We start from the raw sequence: 27,443 nt of genomic DNA, 5'->3' as shown, positions 1-27,443 counted from the left end.
CCACTAGTTTCCTACAAATTTACTTTGATATGGTTTCTTAAAAATACCAATCTATCCAGTCCATTTTAACAAAGAAAACTACGATACACATTACAAATTTTAGTTCAACTTTTAAGCTTGATCTCTTTAGACACTCAAACCTGCTAGTGTAAATAAACAGCCAATCACCTGCAATATTAGATCTTGGTCCAGGCATGCTGCATGCCGACTGGTTCACTGACAAGATTTACTCATTTAGTCCTTATATATGGAATGACAAGGTGTTTTTTCAATCCTCGATAGTATCAAACTGATTGAGTCAATAAAAGTAATGAAAGAAACAAAAACTCTTAATTCTTGATTAGATCTTGACTCAGTTACTGACATCTGTTGTCTGTTTCTTAAAGCTGAGGCCATCTCCACCTGTGCTGCTTTGATTGACCACCCGCATCTCTTGTTAGCCCCTAACCTTATGTAATTGACAGTAAACTAAACAACCCCTTAAACAGAACTGTATGAAAATAAAACACCCAAGAAACCAAGATGTAACATTTTCAGCCTGAACCCTGCACCAGTGAACATCTGAACTCTGAGTGACACAGCACACTGGGACAGACATTTTGTGAATGTGGTTTTATTGAAACAAAGGGAAGCAGGGGAGTTTACTTCTTCTTGGACACACCGACGGTGCGACCACGACGGCCGGTGGTCTTGGTGTGCTGACCGCGCACACGCAGACTGCAAAGAGAAGGAAGAGGGAATAGAGTTAAAATAAGCCACGTGCTTGAACAACCCATAACCCCCCCCAACCAAGAAACACCAGAGATCAGTTTTACATTATGTATGACGTTGCCCTTGTACTTTCAAATGCATCAAGACAGAGCAGCTTTTCTAAAGCCTCATATTTCCGGACATGCAAGCACTCAGACCCGTGCAGAAGCTGCACACTTGGGATTTCAGTTGGATCCTCTTAGTTTTGGCAACCTGTCGTTCTGAACACCACAAACCATTTTGACAAAGTGGATTTGTACAAAAGAAACCTAAAAAGGTGCAGACTGGGTCAGATCTCTTACCCCCAGAAGTGCCTGAGACCACGGTGAGCCCTGATCTTCTTCAGCCTCTCCAGATCTTCTCTCAGTTTGTTGTCCAGACCGTTGGCGAGGACCTGAAACAAGACACGACCAGTCAGCCCAGTGTTGTTCCATACCAGACAGAAAACAACAACAACAAAAGAAGAAGGTATTTAAGTGTAGCTGTACAACCAGCTGTCAAGGAAAAACTGTCACGGTGACATTTTTTGTAAAACACTACGAACCTAGTTTGGCTTTTCTGTTCTGACGTTTATTGTTACTTATCCACCAAATATGCACCGATACCAAAACATCAGCCATAAGTTAGTATCAGCTGATTATCAGTGCGGTTCTAGCTGAGACTGTGATAGTGTAGCGAAGCAGGATTTACATACAACCTGAATGGAAATTCTACCTGTTGCACTTACTCTGAATCAAACTGGCCTGATGCGAGAGAAAGCTCCAGAACAGCTACTAAATGGACTTAAAGTTTTTATTGTTCCTTATGTCAGGAATGAATTTTGAATCTCAAATATGTTTAAAGTTATGATTCTTTATGAAACAGGAGGATGTTGTTTATCTCAGACCGACTATGTTTTGTTGTAGATGAGTAAAATAGAGTTTACCTGACATCTGTAAGAATAGTTGTTTATTTTTCTTTGCCCCGGCCCTGACAGACATTTGTCAGTACACATTCTCTGGAAACCAGATCGTCACCTACCTGGCTGTATTTGCCGTCCTTGACGTCCTTCTGCCTGTTGAGGAACCAGTCTGGGATTTTGTACTGGCGAGGATTCTGCATGATGGTCACCACCCGCTCAACCTGGAGAACACATACAGCCGTTAACTCAAGATGGAAACATAATGTGCCAACAATACAAACGAAGTACAATCTGATCACAACAGAGAGTGGCTGCAGTTTGAGCACCTCATATATTGGCACATATTTGGGTCATAGAGGTAATCATTAGGTTCTCTATAAGATGATTAAACTAGCAATGTTTCATGAACTTGGGGCTTTATGTGCCCATATACACGATGCACAAACCGGGGTTAGAAATGATGTGGCTTCTATAGACTCCTGACCTGCTGCAACAGCATCTGCATATACACACACACAGCCATATCTATCCATCACCCACACACACTTATCAAACTGTACAGGGTAGTTACTCGTTTCTTCTTTCAAACTCTCATTTTACCATTTTTTCTAGAATATGCTCTGTCACTACAGAACCAGGAAACAGCTGCTGCTTTGCATCAACAAAGTAAAAAAGATGCAACTTCTTTTTGTTCATAATTCTTAGTTGTGTATTTATCCATCATGAAATTGTCTCATGATAATCTATCAATTCAAAACAATATATAAGACACTGTAAGCTAGGGATTTTAGCACAGGGGGAAGCAGCCTTTGTTTCTACTGTGCTCAGTTTAACAGCTCTTCATACAGCTGTTTGAAAGCAACTCCAGCAGCAACTGCATCTTTACAGTGATGATGAACCCAAATGATGCTGAGGTGCCGGTTGGAAAAGTAACTCATGTAGAGAAAACAAATACAGTTCCCCTTCAGACAAGTTTCAAAGTACTGACTCAGAACCAGAACAAAAACAATTCGTTTTACAACTTGTACTAAAACTGAGCGAGTCAAACACCACTTTCCTGCCACTCAGAGCATCTAAGTGGATCCCTTTCTCCACAACCCTTTGTACAAGTTGTTGATTTCTGCATGTTGGACAACGTTTACACCTATCTGGGAAATCTGTAAAAGTCCACATCAGTTGTCCTTGGTTTTTGTTGTTGTGTTAACACTCTGCACTCTCCCAGTTCTCCTCACCTCCTCCTCAGTCAGCTCTCCAGCCCTCTTGTTGAGGTCGATGTCGGCCTTCCTCAGGACGACATGGGCGTAACGTCTGCCAACACCCTGAGACAAGACAGAGAGAGAAATTAGTGTCATTGTCCCACATAAAAAACAGAATGACAACACTTTGTCGTCCACAATCTTAAACTTCAGAAAACACATGAGAAACATGTCATCTCTCACGAAACAATCTGCAAAAATACATCTATACTTAAACACAGCAAGTCAAGGAAATACCTAGAGTATAGATGCTAAGAGCTGTGGCTCTTGTGAAACCATCACTTAAGAGTTCTGTTTATTTCAGAGATAAGCTCACCTTAATGGCAGTGATGGCGAAGGCGATCTTCCTCCTACCATCGATGTTCGTGTTGAGAACACGAAGAATGTGCTGGAACTTCTCAGGGATGACCAGAGACTGAAAACAGAGAATACAGATAATCAGGGACGATTGACTTTCAATCAACACTGATGTTGCTCACTGTTAAGAGATTCGCTTATTGGATCATCATCATTGGTGGCATTCACAATGCTTAAGTTTACTGTATGCAACACTGTGCAGGTTGGATCTACTAAAATCTTGCACTGATGCTCCTATACACCGAAAAAGTGGACGGGTGTGTTTTGTTTTACTCGTTCCTGATCTGGGAAAGGTTGTGGGTGTTTTTTCCACTTAAAACAATTTAAAAACAGCACTTAGAAAATTGGCCGCTGTATTTTGCATCATTTCAAGTTTAACTTTAAAAAACATCAAATCGTCTGTCAGTAGAAGTGTCTCACAGGGAGATCTTGGATCACTGCTTTGGACTGGTGACCAGCTTTTACGACTTTTCCTGTAGAACTCTTTAAAACCTCGGTGTAAAGAAGCTTTTACCCGATTCAGAGACATTAATCCTCAATGCTAGTTGCTACTGTGCTGGAAGCGGCAAAAGAATCCACGTCTACATCCTAAATAACTGTTCTGTTTGTGCATACTATTCTATAAAATGGGTGCTAGTCAGGTCAGTAGTTAGGTAAGTGCAGGACAGGTCTCTGTGCATCTGCAGCTAACACTTTTGGCTCTAGTTGGATCGACTTCACCGGCGTTTTGGGCTCACCTGCAGCTTCAACATGACTAAAACACATGGAGTTAATCAAACTGCAAACTCAAGCCTCCATGCACTTAAATGAACCCGGTTACCTCGCATTTACACCGGTGAGCCAAACATGCTGAATTCTTTCCAGTGGGACAAGCTAAAGCTAGATAGCTTTAGGAGCTAACCGCCTCACGCGTTTTAATGTTGTAAGCAGCACCCGTAAAACAAAAAGCACCGTCCGGTAACGGCTCTGCTTTTGACCGGGATAAAACAGAATATCTGGGCTTAAACCACAGAAATAAAACAGACGTTTAGGGAAACATTAGCTACTATGGTCCCTGACCCGCACTTCAGTGCTGACATGAAACTGTCTAAATATACGTCCATCCTGGCACATATATACCAGCAATTCTACAACCATCCACTCACACAAGATTCATAACATTCACTGTCGCTCTGAAAGTAATAAACAAGTGAAATTAAAGCAAGATGCCGGCGGATTTCAAAACTATTTCAGGTTGATAGAAAACGTTCTCACCATCTTGGAAGTAGGTTCCGTGCGAAGAGGAAGCTGCAACGATCTCGCGAGAGTTTGACCACACAAGCGAACGGAAGTCAGTCCATCATGATCAATGTGTCCGACTAGTGAGTTGCTGACAGTTTGCCGAAAACAAACACACATATTTATGGTAAAACCTAAAGATAGCAGAACAACTATCACATGTTTTGACGTATATTGTTTGTGTTTAGGTAACTCACAGAACATATATTCGTATTAATATCGTGTTCGGTCCACAAAAACGAGGACGCTTGGTCAGTTTTCGGGGGGCGATGACGCGGTAGGACCAAGCGTTTGTAGTTTTATTGGACGTTAGCGTAAATTCGCCGCAATGGCGGAGGGAACCGCAGTTGCTGTCGGAGCTGGGGTCGATGTAAACACAGCTGGAAACCCAACAGAAATTGCAATGGCTTATTTACAAGTCGAGGTGACATTTGTTTGCTGCTTTTTTAAAATCTGTTGCTGGCGTGAAAAACGTCAACGTCCAGCGTGTAATGTGACAATTCAGCTCTGTGTCCTGGTCGCGTTTACAACAGGATTTTCTATCACAGTGAACTGTAATGTCTAAGTAAACTGTACAGCATCTAATTACACAAACAGCCAGATTAATCTGCAGTAGTTACGGTAAATGAAACGCTTGTGACACGAAACACAATCTGTGTTCGTTGACAAGGTTTAATGATGTTGCTTGAAGCTAATGTAGCTGTTAGCATCCTGTCAAAACACCGAAAAGCTCAGTGATTTCCTGAATGCATCCTATAGCAACAAAGTCATTTATGTTCGATCAATAAGGGGGGTTAGAGGGTGAGTGAATTGATAGAAAATGTATTTATTAAGATTAAAGTCATCCATTAAGCAAAAGTTTCAAAGATTCACTGGTTCCAGCTTCACTAATGTGAATATTTATTATCAATGAAAATTTAATAAATGTGGGTTGTTTATCAGACAAAAGTATAGGACAAATAATATACACTGATAAATAACATACATATAATGCTAATAAAGTGTATGGTGTTATAGTTAAGCATTGTATATTAATAACATGATAACACGTAATCATATCTATAATATTATAGCAATAATCATTGCTAGTTGCAACCCTTTACTTATGTGTGTTAAAGATGGACTCACCACCTTTGACAAAATAGTTTTCTGAAACAGTTGTTTGTGTGTGACTCTGTCTTTTTGCCAGAAGACTGATGGAGACATGGCGAACCTGAACCTGGGAGAACTGGACCTCACCACCGATGAATTTATCTTGGATGAAGTGGACAGTAAGGCAATGTTTATCATTAATATGGAGCTATCCATATTTAAACCATAGGTCTGCAGTACCTTCTAGGGTTAAAACAGGTCATCAGTCCAGACTAGGATCTTGACAAAGTTGTAGTTGCCACATAGATATTGAAAGAATATCACAATTTCAACATTTGTTACATCCTGTGGCAGCTCCTTGCATTTTTACAGTTGCATCTAGATGCTTCAAAACCTCCTGCACAAGGGAAACTTTAAGTTAAAGCTCATAATAAAATTCCTCAGTGTTCAAGAGAAGCAGCTGCCTGTTTTCCAGCATGTCTGTTGAATGTTTGAGTTGTGGTGAACTCTGGTGCTCCCTGTCTCCTGCAGTTCACATTCAGGCCAATCTTGAAGATGACCTCGTGAAGGAGGCGCTCAAAACGGTGAGAATCGTGACACTAATGTTTGACTGAGCTGTTTGTAACGCAAAATTTAACAGGAGGTCTGAGAAGCATTTTTAAGACATATTACCTGTCATAATGAATGAATTACATTTGAAAATATGGTAAGATTATTGCAGTGATTACCATCTTTTGCCCCAGTTGCACTGTGAGGGGACGTATTGTTTTTACAGCCTGGTTAGATCTGAGAAGAGTCTCCTCAGCTATCTATAATTGATTCTTATTGATATTGGATTAAGTCAAAACTACTGTGTCTAAACTGTAAACCAGAACCGGTCATGTGACTGTGCTGTAAACGTGATAAGGATGGTCTCCCCCCTCCTGTCTGTTTTCAGGGCGTTGACCTCAGGCAGTACTCCAAACAGGTGGAGGCAGAGCTGCAGAGGATCGAACAGGCCTCCATCAAAGACTGTATCCTTCCTGCTCACAGTGTGAACGTTGTTACAACACAACAGTTAGAATGATGTTTGGTCTTTTTAAGAGCAAACACAGTGGAGTACTTGAATCACTTTTTGCTGTCTAAACTGTTACATGTGGGTCAGTCTGTTCATATACATGTGTGAAAGAGAGAAAATGATGTATCTCATCTTAAGAGGAAAACTGGAGTCAGTCCAATATTACTTTTAGACAGTATATACTATTATTTTTTATATGTACATATTTTTGCCTTTTATCTAAGAGTATATTGTTGAATGCAGCTGTCAATAATCCAGGAGAAATAGAATGAAATGCTCTCACCTTTATTTTTCATGTGTAAAAAGTATAACATGTTAAATGTACACATAAAAAAAAATGCATGTATACATGATGACTTTTACAAAAACAAACTGGTTCATTCCTACCGAAGCCTTTAAATACAGTAATTAAATGAACACATTCAACTTTCTTCTTAATGTAAGGTTAGAGCTCATTTAGGCTTTTATTAATTTTTTTTTATCTTAAAACAAGTTTCGTTTCCTGTTTTGGGTGCTGGCTTTTATTTTCCTGACCCGGCGTCTGTCAGACATCAAGGAGAGTCAGAACATCGCTCTCCTGCACAACCAGATCACCGCCTGTGACTCCATACTGGAGGTAAGAGGAGACACCTCCGTCCGGGTCCGGATCCTGATCCTGATCGTGATCCTGCAGGTCCTCTGTTTATATAGAAACCATTTGCACACTTTTTCAGTCTCAAAATTTAAAGCAAACAACTTAATGTTTTTTGTGTCTGCTGTTTTCTCTCTTTATATCACCAAATCTCTTTTTGTTTCTTTCTTTCTGTGCTCCCTCCTTCATGTTCATCTTTATCAGTCTTTTGCTTTGTGGTCTTCACTCTCTGGTTCCCTGAAAAAGATGAATGCAGACCTTCTTTTTTAACTTGTTGTGAACTCAATCACAGAGCTCTGTCATCTTCCCCGCATGTGTACAGCAGCAGTGTTTTAACATAACATAAGATAAGGTAGAACTTCAATTAGGGACTTTTTCAAACCAGATTTTTTTTGTGTCTGTTCGTGTCCTCAGCGTATGGAGGGCATGCTGAGCGGCTTCCAGAGCGACCTGTCCTCCATCAGCAGTGAGATCCAGACTCTGCAGCAGCAGTCGGTCAGCATGAACGTCCGGCTGAAGAACAGGCAGGCCGTACGCAGCCACCTCAGCCAGCTGGTGGACGAGCTGGTGGTGCCCGGAGCCATGATCTCGTAAGTGAAGCCGCCGTTACTGCGGTTTAAATGTTCTGAATGAAGGGTGTTTGTCTGACGTCGCGGTCCCCTGTCGCCGCAGCACCGTCATGGAAAGCCCCGTGACGGAGCAGGAGTTCCTGGAGCAGCTCCATGAGCTCAACAACAAGATCAACTTCGCCAAAGAGCTGAGCTTCAGAGAGACGCTGGCCTGCTCCGACATCCAGGACATCGTGGACCGCCTCAAACTCAAGGTGAGACACACAGAGGACGAGCAGGTGTCATTTTCAGTCTTTGTATTTATGTAATTTGAAAAGATTTGCAGGTAAAACATATTAAAAGAAATACAGAATAATGCAAAGATTTAGAAGAATCAAAGAAGGTCAATTTTTTATTTTTTTATTTATTCACATACAGTACTACAGTAAAAGTTTTAGGCAGGTGTGAAAAAATGCTGTAAACTAAGAATGCTTTCAAATATATAAATAATAATTGTTTATTTTTATCAGTTTACAAAATGCAAAGTGAGCGAACAAAAGAAAAATCTAGATCAAATCAGTATTTGGTGTTACTGCCCTTTGCCTTCAAACCAGCATCAATTCTTATATATAGGTATATATTATAGGTACACTTGCACAAAGTCAGGGATTGTGTAGGATTATAGTCAGGTGTATGATCAACCAATTATACCAAACAGGTGCTAATGATCATCAGTTTCACATGTAGGTTGAAACACAGTCATTAACTGAAACAGAAACAGCTGTGTAAGAGGCTTAAAACTGGGTGAGGAACAGCCAAACTCTGCCACCAAGGTGACGTTGTGGAAGACAGTTTCATGTCACAGGTCATACACCATGGCAAGACTGAGCACAGCAACAAGACCCAAGGAAGTTATACTGCATCAGCAAGGTCTCTCCCAGACAAAGATTTCAAAGCAGACTGGGGTTTCAAGATGTGCTGTTCAAGATCTTTTGAAGAAGCACAAAGAAACGGGCAACGTTGAGGATCGTAGACGCAGTGGTCGGCCAAGGAAACTTAGTGCAACAGATGAAAAACACATCAAGCTTATTTCCCTTTTGAAATCGGAAGATGTCCAGCAGTGCCATCAGCTCAGAACTGGCAGAAACCAGTGGGACCCAGGTACACCCTTCTACTGTCCGGAGAAGTCTGGCCAGACGTGGTTTTCATGGAAGAGTTGCAGCCAAAAAGCAATACCTCAAACATGGAAACAAGGCCAAGAGACTCAACTTTGCACGAAACATAGGAACTGGGGTGCAGAAAAATGGCAGCAGGTCCTCTGGACTGATGAGCCAAAATCTGAAATATCTGGCTGTAGCAGAAGGCAGTTTGTTCACCGAAGGGCTGGAGAGCAGAACAATAAGTGTCTGCAGGCAACAGTGAAGCATGGTGGAGGTTCCTTGCAAGTTAGGGGCTGCATTTCTGCAAATGGAGCTGGAGATTTGGTCAGGATTAATGGTGTCCTCAATGCTGAGAAATACAGGCAGATACTTATCCATCATGCAATACCATCAGGGAGGCGTATGATTGGCCCCAAATTTATTTATTTTTTTACGACCCCAAACATACAGCCAATGTCATTAAGAACTATCTTCAGCGTAAAGAAGAACAAGAAGTCCTGGAAGTGATGGTATGGCCCCCACAGAGCCCTGACCTCAACATCATGGAGTCTGTCTGGGATTACATGAAGAGACAGAAGGATTAGAGGAAGCCTACATCCACAGAAGATCTGTGGTTAGTTCTCCAAGATGTTTGGAACAACCTACCAGCACAGTTCCTTCAAACACTGTGTGCAAGTGTTGCTAGAAAAACTGATGCTGGTTTGAAGGCAAAGGGTGGTCACAACAAATATTGATTTGATTTAGATTTTTCTTCTGTTCGCTCACTTTGCATTTTGTACATTGAGTAAAAAAAATAAACTATTAACACTTCCATTTTTGAAAGCATTCTTAGTTTACAGCATTTTTTTTTTTTCACACCTGCCTAAAACATTTGCACAGTACTGTAGATAAAACATTAGAAATACATTGTATATAAGGAGAGACTGTGCTGGTGAGGAAAGAAACCCATCGACGGCATCACCTCAACGTATAAATAAAAATTACATCATACAAAATAAGAAAGGAGAAAAAGGAAGACCGATAGATAGAAAGGGAAAAAAAATTCAGTTTTCTTTCTTTTTTTTTTTCTTTTTTTTTTTTTTTTTCATTCGATCTGTGGTGAAGTCAGCTGCAGGTTCCCTCTTTGTCTCATTTTTTTTTTTTTTTTTTTTTTTTTTTTTTCCTCTGATTCCTTGCCTTCATCCATTAAAATCACAGAGCACTTCGGGTTTTGTGACTTTCAGCCTGAACAATGCTGATATTTACCTGTATCAACATGTTTTGCTCACCTCAGGCTGTATCAAAGATCAGAGAGTTTATTCTCCAGAAGATCTACTCCTTCAGGAAGCCAATGACCAACTACCAGATACCACAGAACACTCTGCTCAAATACAGGTCAGCACATCCCATGTTTGAGGCTTTATTCCAATTTATTTATTTATTTATTTATTTATTTATTCCAAATTTGCTTCCAACTACATTTCTTTCACGAAACATTTAATGAGATTCCACAGACCTTATCTCATTTGATCGGTGTCTACTATTACATCATATTAGTCTATATTATTATTAGACTGAAAAAGTGACCCGCTCTCCTTTGTTTTGTCTCGTTGCAGATTTTTCTACCAGTTCCTTTTGGCCAACGAGAGGACTGTGGCGAAAGAGATCCGGGACGAATACGTGGACACGATGAGCAAAATTTACTACAGTTACTTCAAGTCGTACAGCGGCAGGCTGCTCAAAGTGCAGGTCAGTGGATCAACACAGGGCAAAACAAGCTCATGATCTCTGTTTCATCCAACGTCATTTACATAACATGTCAGAGTGTCTGTGGAGGGACTGCAGCTAGAGGAGTGCTTAATTTCTGTCACAGCAGCTGCCTGAGCTCCGCAGACTCTGCCCGGGTGAACGGGTTCCTTACATGTGATATAACAGTTGTCTGTCCTGTCTGCAGTATGAGGAGGTGGCAGACAAAGACGACCTGATGGGGGTAGAAGACACAGCCAAGAAAGATATCCTTTAAAGTATGTGTATTTGTATTTCAGAGACTAATGTCCACATTGTGTTGACCCATAACCAGATATATTTGTGGTTTTAAGAACTAAAAACCATCTCAGTGTAGTTTTACATCTCCTCTCTCTGGCTTCTCTCTGGAGCTCTAGTAACAACAGGTCGGTGAGCCAATCAGAAGAGAGGAGGCTCTGAGCCTCTCTGACTGTTTTCGGAGCGATCCAATAAAGATATAGCAGATTTCAGGTAAACACTCAGAGAAACAAAATCCTGCAAGACTGAATGGTGGATCCAGGTGGGTGGGGCTTGCAGAATGGCTGAGTGCGGCGACTGCATTGTTGTTACATCACAAAGTTACAGAAGTCCTGACGGTTTGTTTGAAGGCTCAGTTTCTGAATACAGGCTGTGTGCATTTCTCCGTGGACTGAGTGCTTTGATACTTTCACAGTATTAATAAAGAACCTAGACCTGCTTTATAATCAAACATATGGTAATCTACCTTGATGCAGCGTTGGACAAAAAAAAAAAACACGGTTTAACATACATTTGCACAAAGGTTTTCACATATGGAAGCCACAACATCAGTCAAATGTCCATACAAAACGGATTAACAGGGGTTTGTTGGGTTCACATTGTGATGTGTAAACACATTTTTCCTTCTGAGAGCCATCACTGCGGATAATTGACAGTGTGTGAGACAGTCAGGTGTTGATGTGGCAAAGAACCTGAATATCTGCATTAAAACAAATCTGGCTCCTTTCCAAGAGGAAATAAGACCCTGAGGGTTAAAGTATATGAGACACCTCAGGCCTCTCACATAAGAACAGCCTGCGTGTGTGTGAATGTACTTGTGTTTAATCTATGTTATGTCAATTTAATGTACAGTACATGCTTACTTAGTTCGGGCGTGTCTCTCACACATACTGAACATAACACCCAGACAATCAAGTATCTGATTATCATAACTCCTGAGGCAATCACCGGGTCCTGTGACTCGCCAACGCCCTGCCAAAGCAGACTGAAACTCAGAGTGAAGATCCTTGACTCCCCCCCCCCCTGCAGGTTTCTTCTCCAAGCCGTCATTGAAAAGCAGGAACACCATCTTCACTCTGGGCCAGAGGGGGGCTATCCTGAGTCCTGCCGAGCTGGAGGGGCCAATCCTGGTTCCACACACAGCTCAGAGAGGAGACAGCAGGGTGAGACGTCACAAACACCTGACTGTCACACAGTTGACTGTGTGTGTGAGGGTTTGTGTGTCACAATGGTTACCGAATGATTGCCATAAATATACACATCACTTATACAGTTTGATTATAGGGTCACTTCCTGGCCAGCAGATGGATTTATTAGTAGTTTAGCTTTTTATATTCAGACTAAAATCACATTTCTACTCTAGAAAAATCCTGTGCTTTGTTCAGACCGCTTCCAGATCACAAACAAACGGCACCAGAGTTCACATGGAAGCAGGGCCAAGACCCTCCTTTTCACACAGCTTGACAGCTTTCACACCAACCCAACCCGCCCTGGCTCACACACCAGAGTTAGTTTTAACTGAACAAAACAGATCACAAATGAATAAATAGCAAAAAGATTTCCAGATTTCTTTAGGGAAACATCAGGAACATTTAAAAGAGAGACAGAGGAAGAACTGAACTGTATGGAACATAAAGTGAAAAGTACGCGCAGAGGTAGGAAGGTACTTGTGGGGCTTTGTAGCCTGTGCAGTGGCAGAAATAGTGGAGTGACATGTCAAGATCTTGTTTGCAGAATTCTTGATTAGCTGTAATTTCCTACATTAGTATTTCATGCATATACATGCATATGTATAGCATGTAGCATATTGACAGCAGTTGCTTTGAACTGAAATGTTTTGAATATACTTAACCACAAAGAGTGAAATGATCGGGAATAATGTCGACTGTAAACTTTATTTAGTCTATGTAATACTTTTCAAAACAGACTTACAGGCTGCTTTATATATATAAAAACAGAGCGAAACAATAAAAGGCAATTAGCAAGGCAAGCGTAATTACTTGAAAATTACACATACGCATGTAAAAACTATAAAATCTATAAAACAGACAGAAGAAAGTTGGTAAAAGCTCAAACTGAAGTCAAGAATTAAAAGCAGATTTATACAAGTATGTTTTGAGCAGTGATTTTAAACTGGAGCAGTGGTTCAGCACACTGATGTCCTCAGGCAGTGAATGACAGAATAATAAAAGAGGGCTGTGTATCCAGGCTGAAACCAGGATGTAGTTATAAACACACACACACACACTGACACTGTACTGAGGAAACACACTGTGGATCCACACTGACATCTTGTGGTCGTTTGTGACACATTATGAAGACACTTGAAACATTTTAAGATAATGAACCAATAACCAGAAAATAATATGACCAACATTATTATATTATTGATTCTAACTGTTGTATTTCTCTGTGTCTCCTGCAGTATCCCTATGAGACGCTGTTCCGCAGTCAACACTACGCTCTGCTGGACAACGGCTGCAGAGAATACCTCTTCCTGTCAGACTTCTTCATGGTGGCAGGAAACTCCGCCCTCGACCTCTTCAACAGCATCATGGGAAAAACTCTCAGCATGTTCCTGGTAGGAATGAGGCGCCTTTTCTCCTCTCAGAGTTTCAGCCCGTCAGAGATGCGACTCGTCCTTAACTTGTGTTCGTCTGATATAGTCGACCACGTTAGATAGATAAAGACAGAGCAAGAGAAATAAAAAGAGAGAGAGCGAAAAAACTTTATTAAACCCAAAATCACCAAAATAAGAGGACACTGAAAAGACAAAAAGTAAAAATAGAAATAAACTTGGACTGTACTTCAAACCTAAATTTATACAGCACTATGACGAGCCATTGATTCAGTATCTTGGCAATACAGTGAAATACTTCTCTGACGCCCCAGTTTGGGGAGTATAAACATGTTTTAACCCTTTTTTCTATTTAACAAAGTATTTTAAAATGTTGATTGCATCGGTGTTAAATAAAGATGTTTTTTCTAAATAAAATATCAGCTAAAGTTAGATAAGTTTACATCGGGGAAATATCTGATCAAAGAAAAAATTCAACAGGATTAAGGAACTGACTAAACATTTGATGCCAACTTTCCACGATTGACTGTTGTTGATACTCAGTGCTGCAGAGACACGTTCTCCTCAGGTGATATATTCTACATTGGCGGGTGAATATAGTAGAGAATGTATATCATCAGGATACAGGTGGCATGTTGTGATCTAGCTAAATTCACTGAAATGATGCATTTACTGTGTATGGCAACAGCCAGGCTTTGTCAGGATGCTTCAGTCTAATTCAGCGGGGTCCACTAGTGGGCCATGAAGGTTTTTTTTTTGTCTCGTATTAAGATAAAGTAGAGATTAAAATGTACCAGACAGGAGCGTAACAACACTGAGTCATAGAGTGTTACTGAGTCCTGTTGTGTGCGTCTGTCCCCGCAGAAGAGCATGTCCACATATGTGTCCGACTGCTACGACAGCATCGCCGTCTTCCTGTGTATCCACATCATCCTCAGGTTCAGAGCCATCACCGCCAAGAGGAACATCCCCGCTCTCGACAAGTCAGTGTCTCCTTAACGACCAACTCATTACATTTAACCCCCCCCCCCAAAAAAAAATGTATTACAGGGAAGACATGAGGTATTTGCTCGTTATATCTGTGTGTTTGTGAACTTCAGCTCAGCACCAACCAGCAGTAAAGATAACTTGTTTTAAAAGTCACTTAGCTGCTGCACTGAAGACCCTGCACAGGTAAAGCAGAGCAGGAGACGTGTGTTGTTCCACTGGTCCTGTGTTAAAGTCTCTGCTTACGGTTGTAAATGGACGAGGACAGTGCTGAAGATGTTTAAGCCGTGTGTCCTCACCCGTGCGTCAGGTACTGGGAGGCGGTGCTGGAGCTGCTGTGGCCAAGGTTCGAACTGATTCTGGAAATGAACATCCACAGCATCCGAAACACTGACCCTCAGAAACTGGGAGTGCTGGACACCAGACCGCACTACGTAGGTCTACACGCTCACATTTATATATACAGGGAGATATAACACACACACACACACACACACACACACACACACACACACACACACACACACCATCATTATGTCAATGACCTGAGTGTGTGATTGTTGGTTTCAGATCACTCGTCGTTACGCGGAGTTCTCGTCAGCCATTGTCAGCATCAATCAGACGTTTCCCAACGAGAGGACCAACACTCTGCTGGGACAGCTGCAGGTAACACACACACACACACAAAAACACACACACACACACACACTATTAATTTGACATAAAACATGGATGTATGTTTTCCAGGTTGAGGTGGAAAACTTTGTGCTGAAGATGGCGGCGGAGTTTCCCTCCAGACGAGACCAGCTCATCTTCCTCATCAACAACTACGACATGATGCTCGGCGTTCTCATGGTGAGCGTGGAAAACGTAAACTATGACCTGGCTCCTGCTGTTGTGTGGACATTTTGATCGCAGGTCTCATGAGTCCTCTTACTGTTCCTGTGTGTGTGATGGTTGTTTTTCCTCCGTTTGTCCAGGAGAGGGCAGCAGACGACAGTAAAGAGGTAGAGGGTTTCCAACAGCTGCTCCTGGCCAGGACACAGGTAAACATCACACTGCGTTCTCTCTGTGAACAGGGCTTTTATTTTGACACTTTTGCAGCTAAATCGTATGCTATGAATTGAAGCTAACTGGGGAAAAAAAAAAAAAAATACCACAGAAAATGCGTAATCACATGATAGAGATACTCGTCTTCTGCCCTCCAGGAGTTTATCGAGGAGATTTTGTCTCCCCCCTTTGGAGGGATGATCGCCTTTGTGAAGGAGGCCGAGGCACTGATGGAGAAAGGGCAGCTGGACCGACTGAAGAATGAGGAAGGTGAGAGAATTTTATTTTGGTGTGATAGTTTCTTTTCTTTACATTTTATTTTCTGGAACAATTAGAAGTGTTAAATGTCACCATACACACTTTATAACAGGCTTTTAAAGAACAGTAAATGGTGGATCAGGAATAAGAAGAAGATTACCGGAGTCCTCACAGGGAGACTTGGAGGAAGGGAACTGGTTCAGAGATACACAGTTGGGGCCCGTACTGACCCCACTATACATGGAAGTTTGATTATTTCCTCAGGCATCCAGAAACCAGCCGGAAGTCTGAAATGGCAGTAATTTTGATAATCAATTCATCGTTTAAGACAATTCTCAGCAAAATTACCAGCAATTAAATGTGAACATTTGCCTTTCTCTCCGTTTTCAGTGATAGTAAACTCAGACTTTTGGGTTTTAAAGGTCCCATATTGTATAAAGGTAGATGTCCATGTCTTTTTTTGATGCTATTTTGATTATAAAGCAGGTGTAGGTTCTATATTAATACTGTGAAAGTATCAAAGGGCTCAGTCCACAGAGAAATGCAAACAGCCTGTATTCAGAAACTGATCCTTTAAACCAGATGTCAGGACTTCAGCCATGCCCACAAGCCCCGCCCACCCGGACACACCATCCAGCCTCGCAGGATTTGGTTTCTTGAAATGTTTTTATTCAATCACTCAGAAAACAGTCAGCCAGTCAGAAAAGAGGCTCAGAGCCTCCTCTCTTCTGATTGGCTCACCAACCTGTTGTTACTGGAGCTCCGGAGAAAAGCCTGAGAGAGGAGATGTAGAACTACACTGAGCTGGTTTTTAGTTCTTAAAATCACAAATATATCTTCTAATGAATCAACACTTCAAAAAAAAACACAGCACAAGTTTAAAATACTGGACCTTTATTACAATTAGAATATTTTCACCTGGGCTTCGGGGAATAATGATGATGGCATTTTTCACTATTTTCCCAAATTTTATTTATACACTGAACAATCGCTCCAATTCGAGGGAGAGGATCAGACACTGCTCCATTAATGGACGAGACTTCAGCTCGTACGGTCGAGGGGTCAGGCAGCGCAGAGACTCAGCAGCCTTTCAGGTTTTACATGGTAACAGCTGAAAGGGAATGGAAATCTACCTCGTGGTTTTAAGCTCCATGATTTGGTTTTGTTTTGGGTTCCTTTCATTTCGAGCAAATGGACTCATCTTCAGCTGATATAAGCCATTTATGTTGGTTGATGTGGCTTCATGTTAACCTACCTTTTTGAAGTGAGTCTAGCATCAGATATGCTGACCGACGAGTTGCAGGATTCTTTCACTTCTTGGTTGAGTTTTGTTTTACAGATTTATGAGCAGCTTTCATCCAGGATCCCTCAGCCGTCCCTCTCAGTTTTGTTTCTCTGTCAGTGTGAGGCTTCACTTTTCTCCCCAGCTTCTTTACTTCAGTTTCCCACATCCTTTTTCTCTTCACTGTTTTTTCTCACATTCACCACAACATTCATGTTCAGGCTTTTTTTTTTTTAAACTCTGTGCTGTGTCAGTGACATGTGAAACTACACAGGCTCTGTAGAAGAAAAACACTGTATTGTGGTCAGGTAACAACAACACAGTGATAATGTAACATAATTTAATGATTTCCAGCTATTTAACTTGACTGTCTCTCTGTGCGTCTCCCTCCTCCAGCTCGGATCACTCAGCTGGTCCGGGGGTTTTCCAGTACGTGGAAACAGTCGGTGGAGTCGATGAGTCAGGACGTCATGAGGTCTTTCACCAACTTCAAAAATGGAACGAGCATCATACAGGTGAGACGACGGACACACATGACTCTGTTTTAGCAACGCACCCAAAAACACCACAGTCGTGTTTCCCTGTGCACAGGTTTTCCAGTTGGTTTTTGAGGGGCTTTCCGTTTAAAAAAAAAAAAAAAAAAAAATTCTGAACAATAGAAATGTTATCAGTTTGATATTTATTCTTCATACTGACACAGTGTATGTGTCAGAGGAAGTGAGTGATGTGATAAAGCAGCACTTCCTCTTCCTGCTGCAGGGCGCTCTGACCCAGCTGATCCAGTACTACCACGGTTTCCACAAGATCCTGAACCAGCCGACGTTCCGCAGCCTGGCGGTCCGCTCCGAGCTCATCAACCTGCACCACCTCATGGTCGAGGTCAAGAAGCACAAACCCAACTTCTAACAGGATGGGATGCCTTTGTCTGAGGGGGGGGAAACCCACCCACCCCTGGTAAAGAATCTGCTTCTTCAACAAACCAGAAACATGAGCATGATACATGGAAAAACATCTGGAGTGTGGAGATGTGGATTCCCTCCAGATGTGTGTAAATTTTTGGAAAGCATTAACTCCAGCTAAAGAACAAGTGGTGTGATGGATCAGTGAGGGCAGATGAGGGGAAGTCCTCACCGGATCTGAGTGGAAGTGTGTTTTTTGATTAGAATTCGATGTCACTCTTTGACTGTAAAGAAACCTGCAGCCGATCGACCACTCGTCCTCACTTTGTCACTCACATTTCAGTCCTCAGACCTTCATCAGGTGAAACCCACACACTGCACACGACCAAAGTGTCACCCATGAAGCGAGTACGTGTGATCGAGGGGTGTGTTCGAGATGCTGTGGTTTCTTTTCAGCCAACAACAAAACTTTGTAGTGTGCAAGAAACTGAACTCATGACCAAGTGTGTTACAAAAAAGCCTAAAGTGACAACTAGTTCTTGCATCAACGTAAATGAAACTAAATTTGCAAGTGAAATAATCAAAAACAGGAGTAAAAATAAACAAAAGAATTATGAAAATGAACATTTATATTCAAATTACTGATAGAGGTTCAGTACAGGATGCAAATTTGGACTTTTATTATGAAACACTGAGCAGACACTTGTTTATTTTCACCTTTATTTTGTATTTAAAGTAAGACCATGTACCTTTTTGTTAAACAACAACCACTTCAAGAAGAGTTGAATTTGAGTTCAGGTGATATGAACTTTTCGTTTGTATGTGGAAGAGTGTCTAATTTCTTTTTTTCAATAGGTGCATAGTCTTGCTGTTTATTCCAGTAAAATAAATCATACATTTGTAAAAATTTAATTTATAACACTGCACTAGTGAGAGACAAACTCTTGCGAACACATTACTTGAAAAACTGTCTTTTTTTTTTTTCTTTTTTTTTTTTTTTGGTGTGTGTTCATGTGTTGCAGCTTCAGCGGGTGAGACTGGTCATTAAAGTTAAAGAATGTGATATTCTGTGGTTTTTCCTCTTGTCATCAAATCTCAGTTTAAAAGAGGCTCAGTAAACAGGAGGAAATGCTGCATTTTGTGGGGACTATTTTCAGCGGCGGATTAATCCACATTTGCTGCTGTAGTGGGTATTTTGAGTAGCAGGCCGATGTGTGTGGGAGTGAGTGAAAATAAACTTGTGCACAGTGTGTGTTCATGTAATGAAGGCTGTCACCCAGCGCAACATAGTGGCTCAGTGATGTGTTTTTAATGGTGTTTGGAAACAATGGAGCTCTATGGCTCAGAGGAGTCAGATGCATCAGACTGTCACACACACAATAGGAGATTATCTGTGTTGGTTTTGGTCTGCGGATGAGATTTAATGACTATAAGAGGAGGTGTGTCCTGAAGTCGTGGTGTGCCTTTGCTCGTTTTATCTCCAGTAGCCGTACAGAAATCATTGTGTTGCTTCTACTTGTCTGAATCTGTCTGTGAAGTCATTCCAACAGTCTGTGGAGTTTAACAAGGAATCATTGAAATTCAACATGGTTGCGTTTGCTTGTTTTATTATTCAACTACTTTTTATTTAATTTTAGGTTAGAATGAATTGAAATACAAGTAAAGACCAGATACTGGAAGCTGTTCAGTAGTCCAATGTTGTGACTGTAACCAAACATTTACGCACATAATCACACCAAACAAACCACAGCAAAAAAGCTCATTAACTACAAAACATATTTCACATGTAAATAATAATTATAATAAAATCCATTTCTCCAATCATTCAGTTACTTTTTAGACAGATTTTCTTGGTTTCAGACTGTTTGTTTTCATTATTGACTAATCTGCATATTATTTTTCAATTACTTGACTAATCATTAAGTCTTTAAAATTTGCTGCTTTATAGAGAGGGAAATACTTTTACCCAATTACATTTATCTGAAAGCTGTGATTACTTTACAGATTAACATTTTATTTGCACTGAATGAGAAGATTTTGTAAATTAGGGACTTTAGTTGTAGTAGCATATGTTACATTATACTGCCACATTAGTGCTAGTGCTTTTACATGACATATACTCAGTTGTAGAAGAAGTACTCACATCATTTATATAAGACAATACAATAGACTGGATTAGTTTTAGCTCGGTGTAGCTAATATATTGAGTGTACACTAAATATGCGCCTCGTGGATTAATCCTAAAATCATATTCCTAATCAAATAAACTTTTGGTTTCTTAAACCTATAAAAAATTATTTTAGTAGTTATTAGTTTCTCTTGTTTTGTCTGATCAATAGTCCAAAACTTAGCTCAATCATTATTTTATTTCTATTTAATTGGTTGAACTCCAATGTTTGCTCAATGTGTATTGAACAAAAAAAGTTTTTTTTTTTTCAGTACACATCAGATCATCCAAGATTGGAATTAACAAACTGACACAAAGCAATATTTCTATTTTCAGCTACTGTCCAAACCAACTACTAAAAAAAAAAAAAAAAGAAAAGAAAAGTTAATCCTCACTTTCTGATACGAACAAGCACACCTGCATGTAAATGCATTATGCCTCAGCTGCTGCATCATCGTTTGTAGAGACCTAATACTGCAAATTAAATTAAGATCGATATAAAAATTATCAGATTAATCAAACAAATGTATTAACTGGAAATAACTCAACAGTATTAGTGTTCAGGTGGTGGTTGGTCGCAGGAACATCTCAAGTGAAAATCATAAATTAACCACCACACATTGGAATGACTTCACTGTGACTTATATTAAGAGCGAACAACGCGTTTTACCTGTAGCTGCTTCAGGTTCAGGTTCATTCAGCAAAACTACAAGAGTAACTCACAGGCATGTATAGTCACATGACTAACTATCAGTCTTCTATTTGTCATTTTTAAAAAAATTAATTTTTCTCCAAGGTAAATATTTTTCAAAAAACATTACACAAAATTACAGTAGCCAAAAAACATATTACACAAAATTTCATTTTTTAGAAAACATGACAATATTACACAAAATTACATTTTTCCAAACACATTGTTGGCATTGTTAATATTACATAGTTACAAGAAGTATTCAGATTATTTTGATGAAGAATTCTTGTAACTGTGTAACATTAACAATGCCATGTTTTTGTATAAATGTAATTTTGCAAAATACATTTGTTGTTTTATGAAAAATTGTATTTTTGTAATCCTTTTGTTTTTTGAAAATGTAGCTTTGTGTAATATTATTACATTGTTTTTTGAAAAATATTAACCTTTTGAAGAAAAATATTGAAACATATTAAAAACTGACAAATTGAAGACTGTGATAATTAGTCATGTGACACATATGTATGTATCACATCTGTGAGTTACTCCTGGAGTTTTGCTGCGCGAACCTGAAACTGAAGCGGCTAAAGGTGAAACGTGTTGTTCGCTCTTAATAAAAGGTCACAGTGAAGTCATTTCAGTGTGCGGCGGTTAACTTAGGATTTTCCCAAATTTATTCACATTCACAAAGACTCTTGCATTAGCATGTCCAGTTTACATCGAGTGGTATTCAGATTTTGGCTCCAGAGTTGTGTTTCAGACGTCACTTTGTCAAACTAAAACACAGATTTTTCTTTAACTCAAAACTTACACACAAACTCACATTTGTCACTCCCTACCTCACTTGACACAACACCACACATTGTTAACTGGAAACTTCACTCAGGTTGAATTTTACAGTTTAGAAACATAATAAATTATTTAAATGTAACGTTTAAATGTACAGTGTTGTTATTTTGCAGAGATTGTCTCAGAGCAGATGAGAAAATTGGAAACTCAGGACAAGACCAAACAAGACGAGAAGAGCGGAACAACTGCTTTCGGCAGCGTCACCTGGAAAGAAATCAAAGCATGGAGACATCAAAGGGTTATTCCAGATTTTTTTTTTTTTTTTAACAACTTTCTCTTCATATCACTCCTTCAGTTCTGGTTCATATGCTAGAATATACATATTGTTTTCTCACCTGTTATTTCCTTTTCCATAAACTGGTGGACTTTGAGAGCTGTGGAGCCGTCTGTGGAACAGATGAGTTACATCAGTTGCATGTAATTACAATGCAAATCCTAATTCAAAATGTACAACTACTCGTGATAAGACTTTATGCAAAATTACACTCGTACCAGTCAAACTGTAGAGACGCTTTGTTCTGTGGAATCAGGTTCTATGATAATTATGGAAAATGTTCTCACTTCCACAGAGCTCTGTGCTAGGACCGAAACTTTTCACCATGTATATATGCTTTTTGCATAAACACATATTTTTATATATTTGGAAATTGTGTTGATTGATCAGTTATTGAACTGACTGGAGACCAAGTAATCTATTAATCAACTACTTCAGCAGGAAGCAGAGGAAGACCCTCACCTTCCACAGAGAGCTGCACGGTGCTGATGACGAGGCCCCGTTCATCCAGAACTTTGTACGTTCCCTCGTCTGAGCGCCTTAAGTTCTTTATCGTCAGCTGCTCTTTCACTTGATTTTCCTCCAGACGCAGACTGTTCTCATCCCCCCTCATCCACAGGTCCGTTGACACTGAGCTGTTCCTGTCGAGCACAGGTCAGTGACTGTTAGAGCGAGCCAGTGGCAGAAACGTAAAACAAGACTTTAAGCGTGACAGCGCCCTCTAGAGGCTGCGGTGTTTATCACAGTCCCAATATGAAAGTGGTGGACAAAACAAACAGAATACTTATGATTTAGCTTTTCTTAGAGCCTCGCCAGTAGTGGAGCTCAAACTGAGGGGCCATTAGAATCAAAAGGGGGTTCATCTTCTGGGAAGCATGAATGAGCTCATTAAGTATGATTAAAAATTTTCCAATTTGACTTTGATATATTTTGTGTGAGGATAATTTTTGGTTTAAGCTCATGGAAAGATAAATAAATTACCGAAATCATTAAGGTTCATCCTCAAGGGAACACGAAAATATACTTTAAAATTCTGCATGAATGATGCTAATCTGCCGTTTTTAAGTGGAGGAAAGGTAAGAGTGGCACCAAAATTATTAGGATTCATAAACATCTACAGAACATTTAATAGAAAACCTGTACAAATTTGACATTTAGACCTAGTAGTACTGCTCGAGGAAATCCCAAATGAAAAGGGTTCATCCTCTGAGGAGCACGGATGGGCTCAGCAAAGTTAATCAAAATCTAACTCTCTCCTCTTGGAGGTTGTTAGCTGAAGGTGGTGCAAGAGGAAAGGTCGAGCAGTCATTAAAATCAAATAAAATGGCTCATCTTCTGGGGACCATGGGTATCCTCAGTACATACACACTGAAATATGACATTTAAACTGTGAGTGAAAAGATTACATGAGAAAGTCCCGCTACATAAAATTAGTTTTTTTTTTTCTTTTTTTAAAAACCCACATGATCCTGTCGTCAAAGACTCTGTTTTGTAAGCAGAGTTTATTGGGTGAGTCACAACTTTACCAGCAGCCTGTAACCTATTTTAGTTTGACGCAAACAGTTTTTCTTAGGAGTAGGTGTCTTTGTTTTATTTTATTTTTTTTTGTGGGGAGATCAGAGTAGGTAGCATTTGTGTGGGAGCCAAGACAAGATTAGAGAAGGCGAGGTGAGAGAAGACAAAGAAATAAAGAGACTTAATGTGAACATGTAAAGATTCTCAATAATGGTAGAAGGGTGAAAGTTTATATATAAGCTTAAATATAAAAGTCTCAATTTGTAAGCAGATTTTGTTTTTTTCTTTTACCCTGAAAAACAAAATGTTTGATTGTAGGTAAGCAGCTCACCTGCTCTGGAAGATCACTCTCACAGAGTGACGGGTGTGGAGATCCAGAACCAAGTCCTCACCTGGAGCCTGAGATTGACGAGATTTGTGGTCTGAGAGGGAAAACAAAACAGTCGTAGGCGGGTTAATGACAAAAAAGAGAAGGGCAGGAATGAAATAAAGAAACAACCATCCAGACCCAAACTGACCGAACACAGACAGCTTGACGCTCTGAATGAAGACTTTCATTTTTGTGGACCTCACTCCGTCCACCACCATGAAGCTCTCGTATCGCCCCGTGTCTCCGATCTGAACATCTCTGATGATCAGAGAACAGTCCCCGGACCCGAGCTTCTCCTCAGGAACCTCCACCCGGCCCTCAAACTCCTCCGCCTGCCACTTCCGCCCTCCCCGCTGCTCAAACACGGTGTCGGCCAGGGTGGTCCACTGGATGTGGCAGGCGGACGGGGCCACTTCCCCCAGGCGTGGCTTCCAGCTGCAGGGAAGAACCACCTGGTTCCCCACCGTGGAAGTGACGGACAGGAAGTTGGTGGCGGAGGACAGGGAAGAGGAGTCTGGAAGGAGAGAGGCATTGAGGTGGGAGATGGAAGAAAATGTCCTCAACAGCTTGAATGTCCTTTAGAGGATATGTCGTGGTAAAATCAAGTATAATGCGCTATGACTATTTTCACTCAGGTAGAGTTCACTTTTAGATACTTGTACTTTACCCAAGTATTTCCATTTAATTTTACTTTATATTTTTTCCCTACTATATTTATTTAACTGGAGTTGCTTGATACTTTTCAGATTATGATTTTTCCACAAAATATATAAGTTTATAAAATAATACACAATGCCCACGATAAAACAAGTAATTCCCGAAGAGGTCAAATAATCCAATATTTCCCTTTATGTTTTTTCTTTCTTTCCTCGCCTGTTAATCATCTCATGACCCCTCAGATTTATCTTGTGACCCTTTGGAGGGGCCTGACCCCCCGATTGGGAACCACAGAATTAAAATAACTAATTGTGACCAAAAACAAGTAGATAAACTATAGCTCCCAGATAGCAGCAGCAGCAGCAGCAGTAAAAATTGCTGCTTACACACAAGAAGTTTGCAGAGTAGTGCATGTGTTCATTAATCTCTAAAGCGATTCAGATTCAGATCTCTGATTCTCCAGTTCAGTGAGAATTTCACTACAACAATAAATGTGCAGTGGGAATATGTCTTAAATGACTCCCCCCTCTGGAGTCACTGAATTTTATCACCTTTGAGCTTGAGTTAACCCTGAGATATGATTTGTGCAGAACATGGCAGCTGCAACAGGAGCAGTTAAACTACAGCTTGTAAGAAACCGCACTGGTGTTTCAGAAACCAGAAGTATAAATCTGTTCTTCACCTTAAACCACAGTTTAACTAATGACTGAACAACAGCCCCCCAAAAAAACCTCTGTGGTGGAAATAATAACAGCTTGATACTCACCAACTAAACTGCCAATCAGGAAACATTGAAGATGTATGAAAACCCTGGAGGAAACATGAGAAGAAGCAACGATCAGTCTTTGAGAGTAGATATCATTATAGACCTGCTTGTGACAGGAAATCTGATCATAATGAATCTGATTATAATTAATCTGACACACAGAAGCTCCAGATGAGTTACAGGAATATTATAGACCCATAATCCTAAATATAGTTTATATGTCCTGGATTTCATTACACTGTTTCAGTCTGGCTTCAATCAAATCTCGTACAATGCAAATGCACCAGTGGAAGTACTGTTTATGAAGCCAGACTGCCCCCTTTCATTAATATCATTATATCCTCTATATATTACGTTATTATTATAAGTGATGTACTAACATATAAGCAGCATTTTAGATTTTATATACTCCTGGGTAGTTCTATGTAGAGCAATACATTATATAGTTTTTATGATAGAGCTAAAATGATTCGTTAATCATCAAATGTTTAATCAACAACTATTTTGATAATTGATTAATGATCATTTTTCATTGAAATGTCTGTTTTTTCTGAGGATTTTTTTTCTCTGTTTTAAATCAAATTTAATGAAAGTTTAATGGGCCAAATAATCAATCAGTTAATTAGAGAAAATTATCCTAAGATTAATCAACAAGGAAAAAAATTTTGGTTTCAGTCAGCCTCTATTTTATAAAATCTTCTAATATTTTGCAAATAAAATCTTAATCTGTAAAGCAATCACATGTTCCCAAATAAATGTAGTGGAGTAAAGAGTACAATATTTCCCTCTGAGATGAAGTGGAGTAGGTTATTATGGAAGAGGATTCTGTAAAAGAAAAGAAAAAAAAATCTGTGGCCCTATTCTGAAAAAATATTTTCTTAGAGTCAGAATTCTGAGAAAAAATTAAAGTAGGAATTCTAAAAAAAAAACCCAAAAAAACAAAAACAAAACAAAAATATCACATTTGGCCTTAGTCCTGTTCTGTATATTATAATATAAATTAGGATACAATGAAAATACTCAAGTAAAGAAACTACTGATTCTTGGTGACATTTAGCCAGGTGAGAGAATCGAGAGTAACGGCTTCATATTGGACGCACATGGATCGATAAGTTTCGTTTCTACTGATGGTTTACTCTCAAACGAAACTGCAGAGGGCGGTGATCTGTGTGTTTTCGTCCCTCGCGGTTTGATGCAGCACTGATGCGTCCACACGCTCACGGACTGCTGCAGTGAAAATCATCAGAAAACACCTTTAATGCCTCTTTAATTTTGCAGATATCTGCAGCCCTGCAGCCTCTCAGACATCCACTGCTTCATTTCATCAAACAAGTTCATTCTCATTATTTTGCGTGGACAGTTAGTAAAATAATAATAATAATACAATAGAACACACAAAGGCGTAAACAGTCCAACTAACAGTGAGGAAAGATTTAAATTTCAAAATAAAATGTAGCGTTTCTTACCACTGCCAGGTAATAACTGTTCTCATGATGTCAGCTGTTTGGAAACTTAGTCCAGTCCTCTTCTCTTTCCTCAGCTGCACCGCTGTTGAAGTGTGTTGACACTCAGCAGAGAGCACAATTTATCAATTACCGCTTATGGCTCCGACTTCCGGTGGCGTTCAAAATAAAACTAGCACCACCCACTAACCCTCTACCCTGCCGGTGCTCGCTCCAAGCTGCAGGTTGAAACAGTGTCAAAAGATACAAATAAAATGATTATTCAATCAATTTTAGTTAATTAATTCTTAACTGATTAATAATTCAAATGATAAAACATCATGAAGCTACTGACCGACCACAGACTGCTTCTATTTCTGTTTTTATTTATCAATCTGATGCCTTTTGTCTTTTTTTCACCTCAAAATACAAACACAAGGATATTATTGGCAACAGGCGATATATTTACAACAGTCTCAGAAAACGTAATATTTGATATATTATTATATCTTGTATAAATGTATAAAACATATATAGCTATATGGTTTATATATTTATACTTTATTTTTTATATTCGGTTAATTTTATTTTTGCATTTGTTACTTA

The 27,443-nt window shown here is 39.8% G+C and overlaps 3 protein-coding genes across 3 annotated transcripts; 1 reads left to right on the top strand and 2 right to left on the bottom strand.

Annotated features, from left to right (window-relative positions):
• Window positions 1–597: 597 nt before the first annotated feature.
• On the bottom strand, window positions 598–4,662 carry rps18 (ribosomal protein S18). Its single transcript, XM_023420782.2, has 6 exons — window positions 4,519–4,662; window positions 3,224–3,322; window positions 2,884–2,970; window positions 1,771–1,872; window positions 1,053–1,144; window positions 598–717 (listed from the first exon to the last, which is right to left on the bottom strand). The coding sequence occupies exons 1-6, from the start codon at window positions 4,660–4,662 to the stop codon at window positions 642–644; spliced, it is 600 nt and encodes a 199-aa protein (XP_023276550.2). The 3' UTR covers window positions 598–641.
• A 174-nt stretch (window positions 4,663–4,836) lies between these two features.
• On the top strand, window positions 4,837–19,691 carry vps52 (VPS52 subunit of GARP complex). Its single transcript, XM_023420777.2, has 20 exons — window positions 4,837–4,966; window positions 5,732–5,813; window positions 6,166–6,218; window positions 6,572–6,647; window positions 7,240–7,307; window positions 7,737–7,912; window positions 7,995–8,145; window positions 10,304–10,404; window positions 10,626–10,758; window positions 10,964–11,021; window positions 12,082–12,215; window positions 13,478–13,633; window positions 14,495–14,613; window positions 14,928–15,051; window positions 15,188–15,283; window positions 15,365–15,472; window positions 15,598–15,663; window positions 15,826–15,937; window positions 17,604–17,722; window positions 17,967–19,691. The coding sequence occupies exons 1-20, from the start codon at window positions 4,871–4,873 to the stop codon at window positions 18,111–18,113; spliced, it is 2,175 nt and encodes a 724-aa protein (XP_023276545.1). The 5' UTR covers window positions 4,837–4,870; the 3' UTR covers window positions 18,114–19,691.
• A 5-nt stretch (window positions 19,692–19,696) lies between these two features.
• Window positions 19,697–26,973, bottom strand: igldcp (Ig-like domain-containing protein). The gene is made up of 7 exons (XM_023420781.2): window positions 26,862–26,973; window positions 25,396–25,439; window positions 24,121–24,486; window positions 23,934–24,024; window positions 22,550–22,728; window positions 22,149–22,199; window positions 19,697–22,017 (listed from the first exon to the last, which is right to left on the bottom strand). The coding sequence occupies exons 1-7, from the start codon at window positions 26,885–26,887 to the stop codon at window positions 21,935–21,937; spliced, it is 840 nt and encodes a 279-aa protein (XP_023276549.1). The 5' UTR covers window positions 26,888–26,973; the 3' UTR covers window positions 19,697–21,934.
• Window positions 26,974–27,443: the final 470 nt, after the last annotated feature.

Source organism: Seriola lalandi, unplaced genomic scaffold (genome assembly GCF_002814215.2).
Source record: "Seriola lalandi dorsalis isolate HSWRI2012SDOR001 ecotype SW California unplaced genomic scaffold, Sedor1 jcf7180002054657, whole genome shotgun sequence".
Classification (NCBI taxonomy): domain Eukaryota; kingdom Metazoa; phylum Chordata; class Actinopteri; order Carangiformes; family Carangidae; genus Seriola; species Seriola lalandi.
This window is presented reverse-complemented; position numbering and strand designations above follow the sequence as displayed.